At 32.9% G+C, this 14,451-nt stretch overlaps 1 protein-coding gene across 2 annotated transcripts; it reads right to left on the bottom strand.

Moving 5' to 3' along the window:
- Positions 1–1,947: 1,947 nt before the first annotated feature.
- LOC134275399 (organic cation transporter protein-like) lies at positions 1,948–14,083 on the bottom strand. Of its 2 annotated transcripts, XM_062757683.1 has the most exons (10): positions 13,888–14,081; positions 9,450–9,645; positions 8,962–9,062; positions 8,611–8,765; positions 5,482–5,650; positions 4,730–4,951; positions 4,360–4,583; positions 3,877–4,058; positions 2,494–2,630; positions 1,948–2,361 (listed from the first exon to the last, which is right to left on the bottom strand). In XM_062757683.1, exons 1-10 carry the CDS (start codon positions 14,049–14,051, stop codon positions 2,283–2,285), a joined length of 1,629 nt encoding a protein of 542 aa, XP_062613667.1. In that variant the 5' UTR covers positions 14,052–14,081; the 3' UTR covers positions 1,948–2,282. The 2 variants fall into 2 exon arrangements, with proteins under 2 accessions (XP_062613667.1, XP_062613672.1); XM_062757688.1 differs by lacking the exon at positions 2,494–2,630 and having other exon boundaries at positions 13,888–14,083.
- Between the last annotated feature and the right edge of the window lie 368 nt (positions 14,084–14,451).

The following is a 14,451-nucleotide window of genomic DNA, read 5'->3' as shown; positions in this document are numbered from 1 at the left end:
AAAATTTCCATCATTTAGAGACGTCACATTAAGCCAGTCAAGGACATATTCCGCACTCAGGGCCATTGAAGGATATTTATCGTACCAAGGCTTAATTTCACATGGAACCTTGGTTTTTAAGGTCTGATGTCAAAGACCTCTTGCTTTCATTTTAACCTATCTCTGAGAATATCTTGCTTTGCACACAGTAAGCATGTTTCAGTGAACATTTTTAGCCTTATAACTGTCTGTTATCTTTAAAGAACGGATTTTACCTAACGAATCCGATATTGGGGTCTGTTTTCATCATCTGGTTTGAATAAAAAATGTTGAGGTTCACATATACATTTGATTAAAGGTCTTTCCACTCTCACAATTTTAATGGTTCAAAGTACAAAAACTGCATTATTTTCATGTAATATAGTTTAAATTTACCATTTATTGCAAAAGCGTATAGGTTGCCCTTTTATTCAAGATGGAACATAAAAAACAAAAAGTATATGTCAACATAAAAATCGAACATAATTTGTAAAGAGTATTATAAAAATTATCTAAAAACTGGATCAAATGAATAATTCTGAAGCTGAAAGTTCCGAAATACCTACTACTGATAAGATACTTTTGAATTGTGAATATCAAGGAAACTATTTTACATTAGAAGTACAATGACGTAAATGACTGGATGAAGACACATGAGAAGTTATTGTCCTTGTCAACATTTATTCTTAAACCAACATTGCATCAAAAAAGCCAAACTCTGACCCAACGATCATTCAGCAAGCACCACTGTACTCTCGTTTAATTATGAACCTTAAAATTTTTAATTTCAAATACGAAAAATGCAATACAGAATTTCTTTTCAAGTCAGGCTCAGTGATTTGATATTGAAGAATCAACATTGTTCGTGGGGAACCAATGTTCGTGGATTTCGTGGGTCACCCTTACCTACGAATTTTCATCCCCACGAACGTTTATCTTCTTAGCATTTTGATTCATGTAGCCATCGTATTTACGAGTAACCCAAGAAATTACATCCCCATGAACAGGTCAATTCCACTTACCAACGAAGAAATAACCCACATGAATTAAAATGATTCCATAGTATTAAAATTGGGGGTCTTTTCCTAAATGAGGGAGCAAGTGAATCTGTTATACTTTTGTTGCAATATGTTTATGCATTGGAAAAAAAAAGATACCGGTATTTAAAATATTTTCGATCAGTTATTTAAGCCGAGTTTCACGTTAATATTTATCTATTATATAAGTAAATGCTATAAAACATTTAAGTACACTTCGTGTCCTCCACAATATGACCTTCTCAAAAGCTTTTTTTTCTGATGACAGAGTCAAATACATCTATGTCAAATATTTTCATAAAACAATGCAAGTACATGATGTTCATAATTTAAGTTTGCATTAATATACTGGATACAATTATATTTAATATATAAATATTCATAATTTTATCTACAATTATAATAAGTTGTACTTTGCACGTTGCATAACAGATATTGATTTGAGATATTAAAAGGAGAACTTATTTTTAGATATGAGGGTAAAATTGTTGTCAGATTGTAATTTTATAGGTTATTTAAATAATACACACATAATTAACCGTTAGCAAGGAAGATCGGAAAAGAGATATACTAAGCGTCTGAAAAAAAGGAACACACCTCTTAACCTTATATTCAGGGTCAGGAATCTAAGGGAGCATTCATTGCAAAAGATAATTAGTTTACAAAGAGAGACAACTCATGATTTTTTTATGGTATAGTCAATTTCTTTAATTAATATAGTTACACCAAGACTGAAATTTGTGAAGTTTGATTAAAATGCATTTAATTGCAAAAATTTTGCATTTAATCGCAAAAATATTATTGCGGTTAAACGCAAAAGGTATTGAAACTAAATAATTAAAATTTATCAATCTTGAAGATTGAATGGTTAAACGTAAAGAATGAATCTACATTTTACATAATATTTTTTATTTGCACACTTGTTTATAAGTGTTACAGAATGATTATGTTTTTTCTTTGTTCACCATTGTTAGTTCTTCATAAAGATTTTCTTTCATACAGAGTATATTCAAAAATTGAATAAAATTTCAAAATAAAAAGCAATGTCCCATTTCTGAATATAAAAGTAGATATCTGTATATAATTTATTCTTATCATAAAACAAGCCATTGCAAACAATATATACAACTACAAATACAACTGACCGTATTTTAAACTTTCATTTCGATGCTTCTCATAAAATCCTTTGCGTTTTGTTTTATCAAATTGCTATAATTATTCTGTAATTTAAGGCGATGGATTCCAATTAAGAGGTAATGTATCTGGGGACTCCTCTTCAGTGAATTCGCTTTTGACTTTCTTCATACTGAAATATAAAAGAGTTAACAAATGTATGGATCATATACCTCGATAAGATACTTTCTGAACTATTTCATTTATTTAAAAGTAAAATAAAAGTTCAATAAAGTAAAATAAGGAGAGAAAAAACTTAACTTACTTCACTTGGACCTCTTCGACAGTCTCAATTAATTTTCTATTGTTTGTTTCGGGTAATCGAATGGACGACAACCCAACAACGATGGTAATGACAGCGTAAGTGATAAGTGGTAACATTTTACCAATTTTACCATCTGTCTAAAAATGATAAAACCAGTTCAATAAAAAAAAATGAAACTGTTCTTCATGTTTAAATTAATAAATAGTTGATTTGGAACTGATTCTCTCTCTCTCTCTCTCTCTCTCTCTCCGTTTTCGCTTTTTTGAAAAAAAATATTCTTAACTCGTATCCATTTTTTTTTCAATTATAACATGTAGAAGAAGAAAAAAAATCAGTTAACGTTAACTGTGGAATTCCACAAATAAAGTATTAAGAAACTGAGCATTGCTAAAAACCACTTGGGTCCATCAAATAAGTGAAATTCACTACAACCTCAAACGTGTAATTTGACTTCTACAAAAGTTAAACGTCAATTTTTATCTTAAGTCGTATAGAATAAGTGGAATGCTAACTGATTGGTTGCAGGTTTTTTTTATGTCCCATTCGAGATTTTTTCACTCAAATAGATACGTCAATGATGATCGGTATGTCCGTCCGTCTATTTGTCCATTACGCTTTGGATTATCCATCTCTTATCTACAACTCCCCTTACTGAATGAATTTTACTGAACTTTCACAAATTCTTTGTTACCTAGTGCCATAATGCACCCCCTATTTTAACTTTATAGTGGGGCACATATTATGGGTTTCCCATTGCAACACAAGGACACGGTCGTTCTTTCTGTAATACTGAAGGGTGTCCATCTCTTAATCGCAATTCCTCCTATACCATTGAATAAAATTATGTGAAACTTTCATATATTCTTTATTACTTTATTACTTAGTGTCGTTGCACACCTCCTATTTTAACATTTTAGTCGGGGTATAATTTTGTGAGCTCACTGCTCACAGTACCTCTAGTTTATAACTGTAAAGAAATGCAGGTAATTTGCAATCTAATCAAAATTTGATGTTCCGAGGACTTGGAATATCAAATGTATAGCTAACTTGAGTGAGTAGATACTTAATATGTTATTCAAGGGGTTTGAAGTCGCTGAGTAAGAAATTGATCCTTACGTCGCGGGTTCGAATCCCACTGTGGGACTTGGAGACAGGTCCTTAGAATGGGACCGTATATACCGAGGTCCCATGTCCCAGTAGGTGCTTGCTCGAAATAGATCCCTCGACGCTCAATAACCATAAGTGCTGAGTATAGGACAATATTTGCAGCTTTCCACCGGCGAATGGTTGCGTCTCCATACAATTTATGAATGAAACATTTTCGAGAGGGACGTAAAGCAAGTTGAACATACAAACACACAAAACAAATAATTTGATACCTACGACATCGTACAGGTAAGGAGAGATGAGGGCCCCTATTCTGGCCCCTATACTGACGGTTCCCATGACGATACTTCTTATGACAGTGGGAAATAATTCCCCTGTGTACACGTACAGGACTGCGAACAGGACAGATATACCAAACCGAGAAATCAAGGACACGGCGATATGTAGCCAGTACAGAGCTTAAATAAAGAGAAAAATTCAATCTACTATTTCTTTCATATAAGGCATTGATATTTAATCAAGTTCATGAATTAAAATAATCATTTGAAATATTTAAAAATATTTTTTTTTCTATTTTGTAATTGAAATGAAGATATGTTCTTCTCAACTCTTTAGTATATATATTTTATTGATTTTTGTATATATTTTTTTTTTATTGTTTTTTGAAACAAAATACATTTCAATATCGATTAATATTGATTAAATTGTCGGATGACAAACATTTTGTTAAAATCAATTCCAACTGTAATGAAGTCTTACTATTTTCTGCAAAAAGAATGAGAAGAATTGATCCAACCGATGCAATACCACATCCAAATATGGCCAAGAGATGCAATGGTTTCCGCCCTGTCTTGTTCATAAAGAAGATGACACAATATCCTATCAATTCAACGACAACAAGGAGCGAAAAGTTTTCATACAAATTCCCGCCAAGGGAACCAACATTCATCGTCAGACCATAGTAGATAAAGGCAGCTACAAACCTTTGAAATACAAAAAATTATAGAATTTAAAGCGTGGATATGATATGGCAAAAAAATAGATACAGAGACATATTGTTTTCTACAAAAATTAACAATTCTTCAATTTAAATTGGTATCAAGATCCGTTCGCTTGTGTAAAGTATTACCAGTTAGCAATCACTATAAAAAGCCTTGTCATAAGAATCCGGGAGTGTAACAGCTCCTTCAGAATAACTTTTATTCCTTGGTCTTCCTCTCTTTTAATTTTGTCAGCATCGAATTTCTTCTCCACTTTGTTAACTTTTGCAATTTTCTGTAAAATCTTGGTAGCTTCTTCCGTTTTCCCCCGGGAGGTCAACCACCGAGGGGACTCAGGAATCAAACCAGGTCTACATTTAATAAAACCAGCTTTCAATTAATACCCTGAATGCAATTGTGCATTATAGTAAATGCAGTAACATGTACTGTGTGATAAATAGGCATTATTTAGATTTCAAATTCTCCTTTCAGAATAAGTCACATGTGTTACGGGATACAAAATAATTTGAGCATTATTCTCAAAAAATGTTTCATTTCACTTGTACACTACATTCGTTTCCCATCATTTTCAATTTTAAAGGGCTTTTATTTTTGATAGAAATGATAAACATTTATATTTAAGCATCAAATATTGATATGTTTTGTTATAACTTCCCGCTTATTGAAAGTATTTATAATTCCCAATCATGACAAGGAGCAAAGAGGATGCTCACTCCTCCATGGCACTTAGCTAATCCCACCTCTGATGTTTTGGAGGTCCATGTTTGCTGTGCTCCAAAGTTTATATTGTTATTGGACTTCTGAGTTTGAATACTGTTCGTTATCTCCATATATTTCATTTTTAACCCAAAGAAAACAAAAAAAGTAAATAGATACTTACAGCCAATATATTAGCGGAGGTACAGTCGGTATGGCAAGCCATAGAGTCAGGTAGACCCAATCTCTCTCAAAGTACGCAAGTAATATCAGCAGGAACTCACCCAGACAGTAAAGCGCCTTGGAGAGGTTAGCTGTGAATAGTCTCTCTGATGGGCCGACTAATTCAATGGCTGAATTTCAAATAAAAATGAAAAATCAATGTATATTGTTAGATCTAATAAATGAATTTGTTTTTGTCCTGTCCGTCTGTCTAGCTGTCCGTTTGTCTGTTTTCATGTTTCTCCACAAAAACTTAAATATTGCCCATACGTTTTGAATGGTTTTATCTAAGGCTGTCATATTTCACACGTTTATTCCTTGTGTCAAGGACTTTCTCTGGGTTCCGACACATTTGACCTCCTCATGGCCTTGACCTTGAAATTTGACCCAATTTTGCAAGAATTTACTCAACTTTAACTTTGGTGATGACTGTTGAACAGTTGGTGCTAGGGTTTCCATACTTCACATGTATATTCAATTAGATAAGAGCTTTCCATGGATATAAATATTTAACCTTTAAATATTTTTTACCTCTTGACCTTTTGTCATGCTCATTGAGTTTATCCCACTTTAAAAGAAACTTTTACCGTAGACATATCTCCATTAAGGTAGGATTCTTCTCACACAAAACTGTATGTCTTGTATTTAAAAATTAAAGAAATTTTCACAGACTCAAGAAGACATTAGCAGTAAGATCAGTTTTGACCGTTTTATATTAGAGTCAAGGTCAGTTCAAGGTCATTTCCTTTTCCCTGGACATTAATTATAAAAATAACTACATCCAATCATGAGATAGGGTCTTCTATTTCAAAATATTAAATGTTTTTCTTTTTGCATAAAAAAATATTACGATATAGGGTCTATAAGATGATATTACCAAACTGACGCAAATAGTTAAATAAAATGGATTTTTGGCTAATCCGAATTTTCTCTGTTTTTCTTAAATTTTTAGGATATTTAAGTTATTTTTTATATGCGCCCTATATTTAAATTTTTCTTAATTTTCACATATGGTAAAGCAGTCATAAAGAGATACAAAATGATACAAAAACAAAAAGTTTTGACCGTTTAGTAAGAGAGTAAAAACACTTTCTATGGATTTTTGGTTCATATCTGTACAGAGATTGGAAGCTTTTAAAACCTAACATAATTGTAGATTGTTTGGAAATTCATATTTATTTGATATATTTTAAAACTTTAGTTCCTTATCATTAATTTAGCTAACATATGAAAAATTCTTCTAGTCTTTGATTGTGTAAAAATTATAACTAAATTCGTAGTTCTATAATAATTTTGAGAGGCAGAAAAGAGGATATTTTCATACGCCACCATTCCGCCAAAAATATAGTCCCTGCTAGTTTTTGAACACAATTAACCATTTCTATTTTAAGTTGTACAATTGTGATGAGGAAAGAAAAATATGATCTTTTAAATCTCTTTCACCTAAATATATAAGACATATAAGAAACCAGAAGTCTCTGTCGAGACTGAAGCTCTACTGGTTTGTACTTATAATAAAGAAAGAGAAAAGTAGCAGTTGGGATATAAAACTTTACAAAAGCAATAAATAGAATAATGACAAATACCGATACAAAGAATTATGTATCTTAGTGTAGTCTACTTGTGTGACAAGTTATATTGAAATAAGACCAAAACTGTAGGAGGAGTAGCATTTTGAATGATTTTCACAAAAAATTTCTTTTTTAAGTATCAACAGCAACTCCGTTCATTGAAACAAAAACCTATCTACAGAATTATGTATCTTAGTGTAGTCTACTTGTGTGCCAAGTTATATTGAAATCAGACCAAAACTGTACGAGGAATAGCATTTTGAATGTTTTTCACAGAAATTTCTACTTTTAGTAACAACGGCAACACCGTTCTTTGAAATCAAAAACCAATAAACAAAATTATGTATCTTAGAGTAGTCTACTTGTGTGCCAAGTTATACTGAAATCAGACCAAAACTGTAGGAAGAGTAGCATTTTGAATGATTTTCACACAAAAATCTATTTTTAGTAACAACGTTCATCGAAATCAAAAACCGATAAACAAAATTATGTATCTTTGTGTAGTCTACTTGTATGCCAAGTTATATTGAAATCAGATGAAAACTGTAGGAGGAGTAGCATTTTGAATGATTTCCACAAATTTTTCTATTTTTAGATACAACGGCAACACCGTTCATCGAAATCAAAAAGCGATACATAGAATTATGTATCTTAGTGTAGTCTACTTGTGTGCCAAGTTATATTGAAATCTGACCAAAAGTGTAGGAGGAGTAGCATTTTGAATGATTTTCACAAAAAATTCTATTTTTAGTAACAACGGCAACACCGTTCATCGAAATCAAAAAGCGATACACAGAATTATGTATCTTAGTGTAGTCTACTTGTGTGCCAAGTTATATTGAAATCATTGTAGGAGGAGTAGCATTTTGAAAAATTGTTTACAGACGGACAGACAGACAGACGGACGGACGACGGACGCATTACTATCGCATAAGCTCTTCTGGGCTCTGACCAGTAGAGCTAAAAATACATTGAATATTTCATCTACTCAGAAACCAGAGAAGAATTCTACCTTAAGTACTAGAACCTTCATATTTCACAGATGTATGCCATGTGAAAAGTCCTTCTCTTTGGATTCCAAAAATTTTGGCCATGACCTTGGAGTTTGAAAACAATAAACTTGGAAATAACTTTTGAACAATTGGGGCTATGGTTTAATATTTCAAATGCATATTTTTCTATGACAAGGCTTTCCCCTTAGCAACTTGAAGTCTGGCTCATATTTAAATAAAAAAATAACCTTGGCAATCAGTTTTTAATCTTTAGGGCTTGTACCTTCATATTTTATATGTATTTAGTCAAAACAAGTCCTTTCATTTGGTAACAAAGTTTGTCAGGCCTTGGCCTTGGAGTTTGAGATTTATTTGAGACAACACACCTTGTTTAAAAAAATAATCTCGCAGGCTTCAATGTTAGAAATTCCATTTATAAAGAAAGAGTATGGTATCATATGTTTTAGTATGTCACAACTTTGTGTTCGCGCACGCGCACATACGTTCGTACATGCATGTTATGTTTACCTGTTACAAATGACATCTGATAGAAAGCTAAAGAGGTTAGTCCCTCGAAAAACCTCAAAATTCCAAACATCGCCGGGTTAATGGAGAATGGGATGGCAAAGACGACAGCAACTCTGAGTGTACACAAAACTAACATAACAATCCGTCTTCCATATCTATATCAATAAAAATATATTTCATTTGCTGACGAACAACATTTGAATTAAAAAAATTTGGTCTCAGATTTTAAGCCCAATTGTGCTTTGTTAAAAAATACATCATGTATGTGGATACACTTCAAAAGGAAAGTTTCTATTCTTAAGAGTTGAGAAAACCATTAATGTTTTGCAGTAGATGAAATGATGTACCTACACATCTCCAATCTGTGAAAACATGGAGGCCACAAGAAACCCCACCAAATAGGTGATCTTCAGGTGAGAACGGAGATAGAGGGAATCACACACAAGGTTAAACTACATAGAGAAAATAGAGGGAATCACACACAAGGTTAAACTAAAAACAGATGTTTTCTGAATATTTTTGCATATATATTCAACATGTTCAAAGTACAAGAAAATTTCATTTTTTCCAAAATCTTAGTTCTCAATGTGTAATTTTGGCAAGTCGCTTAATTATTTCTTGCATAAAAAACTTCCCTTTCTGTAAAATAGATGTCATAGATTATCGCAAATATGTATATTGTATATGAATTTGTATGAATAAAAGTATTCAAGTTTCGAAAAAGTCTTTAACATGTGTTTAATCCACACATGTAGATAGATAAACCTAAATGGATAGAATTCTAACAACAGTATTAAGAAAGATCAATAATAAAAATACAAAGGTTCAGAGTTACTCACATCTGATGTGACAGTACGGATAAATCTTGAACGATCATATACCCACTCGGAACATTTCTCTTCTGTCCCATTTATCAGTACAGTACAAGATGAATATGTTCCATCTGAATTCATTGGAATCGTCTCATTTATGGCGGCCAGATGGACTTTGGATTGTACTTCGTATGTGTCATTGTCGTAAAATGGGATTTTACACCTGAAACGAAGACTTGAAAGATGTATGGACGAAAAAAATGAAGATAAGAAAGAGTGATTGACCTAAAATAAAAAAAAAAAATCTATAAACAAAATAATTCTGCGAATGAGGCAAAAAACGTAACCCTTTGAGATTCAAGAGATGGGACCAGGTGTCTAGAAGGTGTAAGCATCCCCTGTTGTCTGGTCAAACAAGTCTTGAGCCATATATATTCTTCAGTTTGACGGAACAATTTGTTACGACGCGAAAGTTATGATAACACAAAAAATAATAATAAACTGGGATTATTACACTAATTTTGCTTTAAAACAATTTGCGTGGAGGTCAATGCAGAATGTCAAAACGCAAAAATGCAATAATTCGAAAATCGTGTTATTACAATTTACGTTATTACATTTTGCGTTGATATTGACGCAAAATGTAATACTGTAAATCACTTTTTATTCGCGAGAACTTTATCTTAGCGTAATTACGCGAGATAATGGATTCGCGAAAATTTAATTCTCGCGTATAAAAGTATTCCTTACGATTATATAGAGGAATAACAACTATTCGTGAAAATTATGTCTCGCTTACAAAGTGTCAATGACAATCTCGCGAAAATAAGGTGTCGCGAAAATTTAGTATCTACAGTACATGTATTTATAATGAAAAAATGCAATTTTATATATATATATATATATATATTAAAGGTTTATTACATTTTGAGTTGTTATCATATTTCATATTGTAACAAAGGTTTCCATAGACAAATTCATTTTTTAAAAAACTTAGCAATGTTTTGGTACAAAAACGTCAGCCAAAATACGATCCTTTGATACACGGAAGTTGAAGTTGCTTACAATGCCTTTATACATGTATCGACCATAGAATTTATGAAAAACTGGTTGAAATGGGTTGTTGAAATCCCTTAATTATCTGTCAGCAATCTTCCTGTGTTTTCGGTAGCCTAGTAGTAGAGCGTTCGCTTCGTGATCGGGAGGCCCGGGTTCGATTCTCGTTCGCGGCGCCGCGTCATACCTAATACGTAAACAAAGGTAGTGACTGTTCCTTCGCCAAGAGCTCGGCACTAGAAGTGAAAGTCACGGGTCTTTCGGATATGACCTTAAAAACGTAGGTCCCGTGTCACGGTAGGCGTTGGCACGATAAAGAACCCTCACTGCTCAAAGGCCCTGGGTGCCGAGTATAGGTCCAAAGAATGGGTGGACTTAACTGGCCAGAAAAAATGCCATAAATTTAAGTTTCACAAAATGTTTATTTTTTTCCATCATATAAACTCCCGATATCTTAACCGTGTATTCATGGTACGGATTAGAATTTTAAACGCCTTTTTAGAGGTAAACAAAATAAATATCGAAAGCATGGTGCCTGAAGATTTCTTGAATATCAATAGATAATCAGGGTCACGCGTTTTTCATCGTCTGAATACATAGTCAGCACATGTTTGTCGGCTGTTCTTAAGAAAACTGTAGTTGTATATTGAACAAAATGTTATGTTAAAAGGAGAAGAACCGACAAACGTGTGCTCACACTTAATTTAACAAAAAACATGTTCAAAAGAAACTTCTAGCTTCCATTGTTATGTCTTCGATTGACCTGTTTAATATTACAATTCATCACGTGATGTCCACCTGCGACTCGTGAAAATAGTTACACTGTATTCTTCAAACTGACCTCGATCTAAATTATGTCTTTGAGCGTGTTTTGTTGCCGTTTTCAGAATTTGGCAAAATAAATATTGTTTTAATTTTGCGTGTCATCACATTTTTACAATATTGACATCGCTGTAATATGCTTAACACGTATTCGAATTTTATGGAGAGATAGAGAGAGGGAGAGAGAGCGATGTCAACAATGACGCCGATCGATAGCCCCGCCTCCTATAAATATTGATTGTGTGACATAAAAACCAGTCCGGGTACATGTCGAATTCCGGAAGACGATACTCATGTATCGTTGCTTCAATTTTGATACATGACACAACAGGGCATTGGTTTTGTACAAATGTTCCACCTAATATAACCAAGTACATGTAGCTCTTTCCATTGCTCGTAATACATTTTGGATTCACTTCATTTACAGCTTGGTAGAGGAGTCGCAAAAAGATCCAAAATAGGGCGTTAAGTCCACCCATTCCTTGAAGCCTTTGACCCGCATACGGTGACGTCTCCATATGAGTGAAAAATTCTCGAGAGGGACGTTAAACAATATACAATCAATCAATCAATCCTGTGTTTTTAAAAATGCTGTATTTAGAGCAACCATGCTCTTTTGTAGAATAATTAATTCTTGACCTGCTCGAACTTTTTTTTTTGAATTTTAAAAAAATATGGAAATAAGGAACTGTATTCAAGATCTAAATTCCAAAACACAATATAAAAACAGGAGCAAAAAAAATAAATAAAGAAATAAAGAAATAAAATCTCCAGAACATCAGAGATGAGATCAGATGCCATGTCGCCGTTTGCTCCTTGATCGGAAAATAAAGGACAAATCCATCGTCAATTCAATGTGTAAATAACGGAGTAACAATTAGTATGAAAAACGTATGTTAAACGTCAGCCGGTATTTAACTCAATGATAAACTGTATTTGCTGACAAAGTCATTGTATCGACCACAGAACAAACGAAATTGTGACTTTAAACGAGACTGCTTAAATTTCTTGTTTTATCGACTTGTTTGTCAATAGTTTACCTCGTTTTAGAAATTGTTCACAAGGCATAATCTTGCGTATCGAATCAACTGAGATATAAAAACTCCATACGCAGGTGATGAAGATTTTTTGCTGCATAAGGAAAGTTGACGATAGAAATTAAAGTCATCATATTAATCATAGAGCTTGGTTGTTAGATTACCATTAACGTCTTTTTCAAGTAGAATATCCAAATATGAAAAAGATGAGTCAGACTCTGTGGTATGTTTTATCTCAAGCTCACCAGGATATATCGTATCGAAATAAGAATGGAAATTACCATTGTCGATATATCTAAATGCCTAGTAGAAGGTCACAGCAAGTGTTTTCTTCCTTTCACGCAAGATTTTGCACAAATTCTGCTTCATATAAATTCAAAAACAGGTCTGCTTATAACGGGGCGCCGTTGGTAAGTATGGGAATTTCAATAGATTGTTGGAAGACCTAGTCTGTCTCCAAAAACAACAAAGATATGGTCAATCAGAAACTTAGCATCTTTTTGATGTCATTTTCAGAGTACTTGTGTGTATCATTAGATTGTTTTTAACAAAGTACTTATGCAAATGACCAATGACAAGTAAAGTAAATTTACGAGTTCCATCTTTATTGAAAAAGCAGCTTTCAATGATATCAAAAAGCCTGGACTTTATCGTGGGGATTTGATGTGCATAAAGTTGAAAAATTCGTAAGTTGGTAAAATCTTGTGATATCAAATTTTCCAAAAACTCCTTGGAATTTATAAGTATCCACATCTGATTTTCACTACTTCTTGAATATTTTTGCACAGTTCTCTTGAAGTTTATCCTTCACTACTGTCAATATCTTAGGGAGGAGTAAAGAAAGAGGCTTGTTTGCACATTTGCTGGAACTTGCTATGTATCTTTGTTTGTAAGTATTCTTCAGCTGTTAAGGAATATTCAAAACTGACATATGATTTTGAAGAATTTCTTCCTTAGAAAGGGAACTATGAGAATAAGTTGGATAACTACTAAATTAAGGATTTAAATATATTTTGATAGTATATGATGCAAAATTTTAATTTCTGCCTGTGTTGGATATACTTCGCGTAATACAGAATACTATAGTAGTATTAATTTAACATTGCCAAACAGCTGAATTTTTAATCAGGCTGTTCCTTAACTTTATAATTTATGTATGGTTATTCTTACCAACTTAACAGCTCAGGGGTCAATTAAAGTTTCCTTTGTTGGGTTTCGGGTGGTTCCAAGGTAAGTTTAATTCTTTATTTCTTCGCTCTATTAAGGACTGTAACATTTCACTAGTGGAATAAGAGGTCCTATCCATAAAATACATATGTGTATCGCTGTTGCCCTCTTCGTGAATTTCATTTCAAAATATGCTTTTTTTTTAAATTTGTTTTGAAAATTTAAACAAACATTTGTGAAAGTCTGGAACTATCCATTTTCCTCTTTACTTGATTCTAATATCAAGTATTCCCTGAAATATTTGAAATAGGACTACATATACATGTATATATAACTATTAAAGAGTAGAATGTCTTGAAATTTTTGTTAAATTCTACAAGTACCTGTGTTGGTGATCTCCTAAGATAAAACTCGTCGCCGGGGCTCCAAATCCCGTAAACATACAGGGGAGAGAAATCAGGAGGAACACACGTCTCTGATATTTACCAAAGGAATCCAAATCGGCTATAACATCGTCATAATCCATAGCAACTTTTCTTGTTTTCATATATCATCATCCACAACTTCCTAATCAATATGCAGGCAGGAAATGGGGAAAATACGTGACTAGAATTTCAATTAAGGTGTTATTTTATTTTAATTCAGTATTTTAGATAAGATGAAATTTAGAATACACTGTACATTATCATAAGAGGTCAGACTATGCTTTGAAAGATTTTTGTTTTAGACTTACTTAACGGTCACGTGACTTTCCATCGTCATCTTCTCTTATTTGGGTGGCAATATATTCAGCTGGATTTTATTGTCTCCCATTCAGTTATAAACATGTACGTAAAAAATGTCTACCTACGAGACAAGCTGCTGTCAAAAAACTTGGTAATATACAGTATGTGCATAAAATTAAGTACAAGTATATGGTATCTTTAAGGCGAATGCATGGAGTTTTC

The sequence above is a fragment of the Saccostrea cucullata genome, unplaced genomic scaffold, assembly GCF_032062105.1.
Source record: "Saccostrea cucullata isolate Sc308-1 unplaced genomic scaffold, CSIRO_AGI_Scuc_v1 ctg72, whole genome shotgun sequence".
Lineage (NCBI taxonomy): Eukaryota > Metazoa > Mollusca > Bivalvia > Ostreida > Ostreidae > Saccostrea > Saccostrea cuccullata.
The sequence above is the reverse complement of the archived record's forward strand: the minus strand, read 5'-3'. Positions and strand labels throughout refer to the sequence as shown.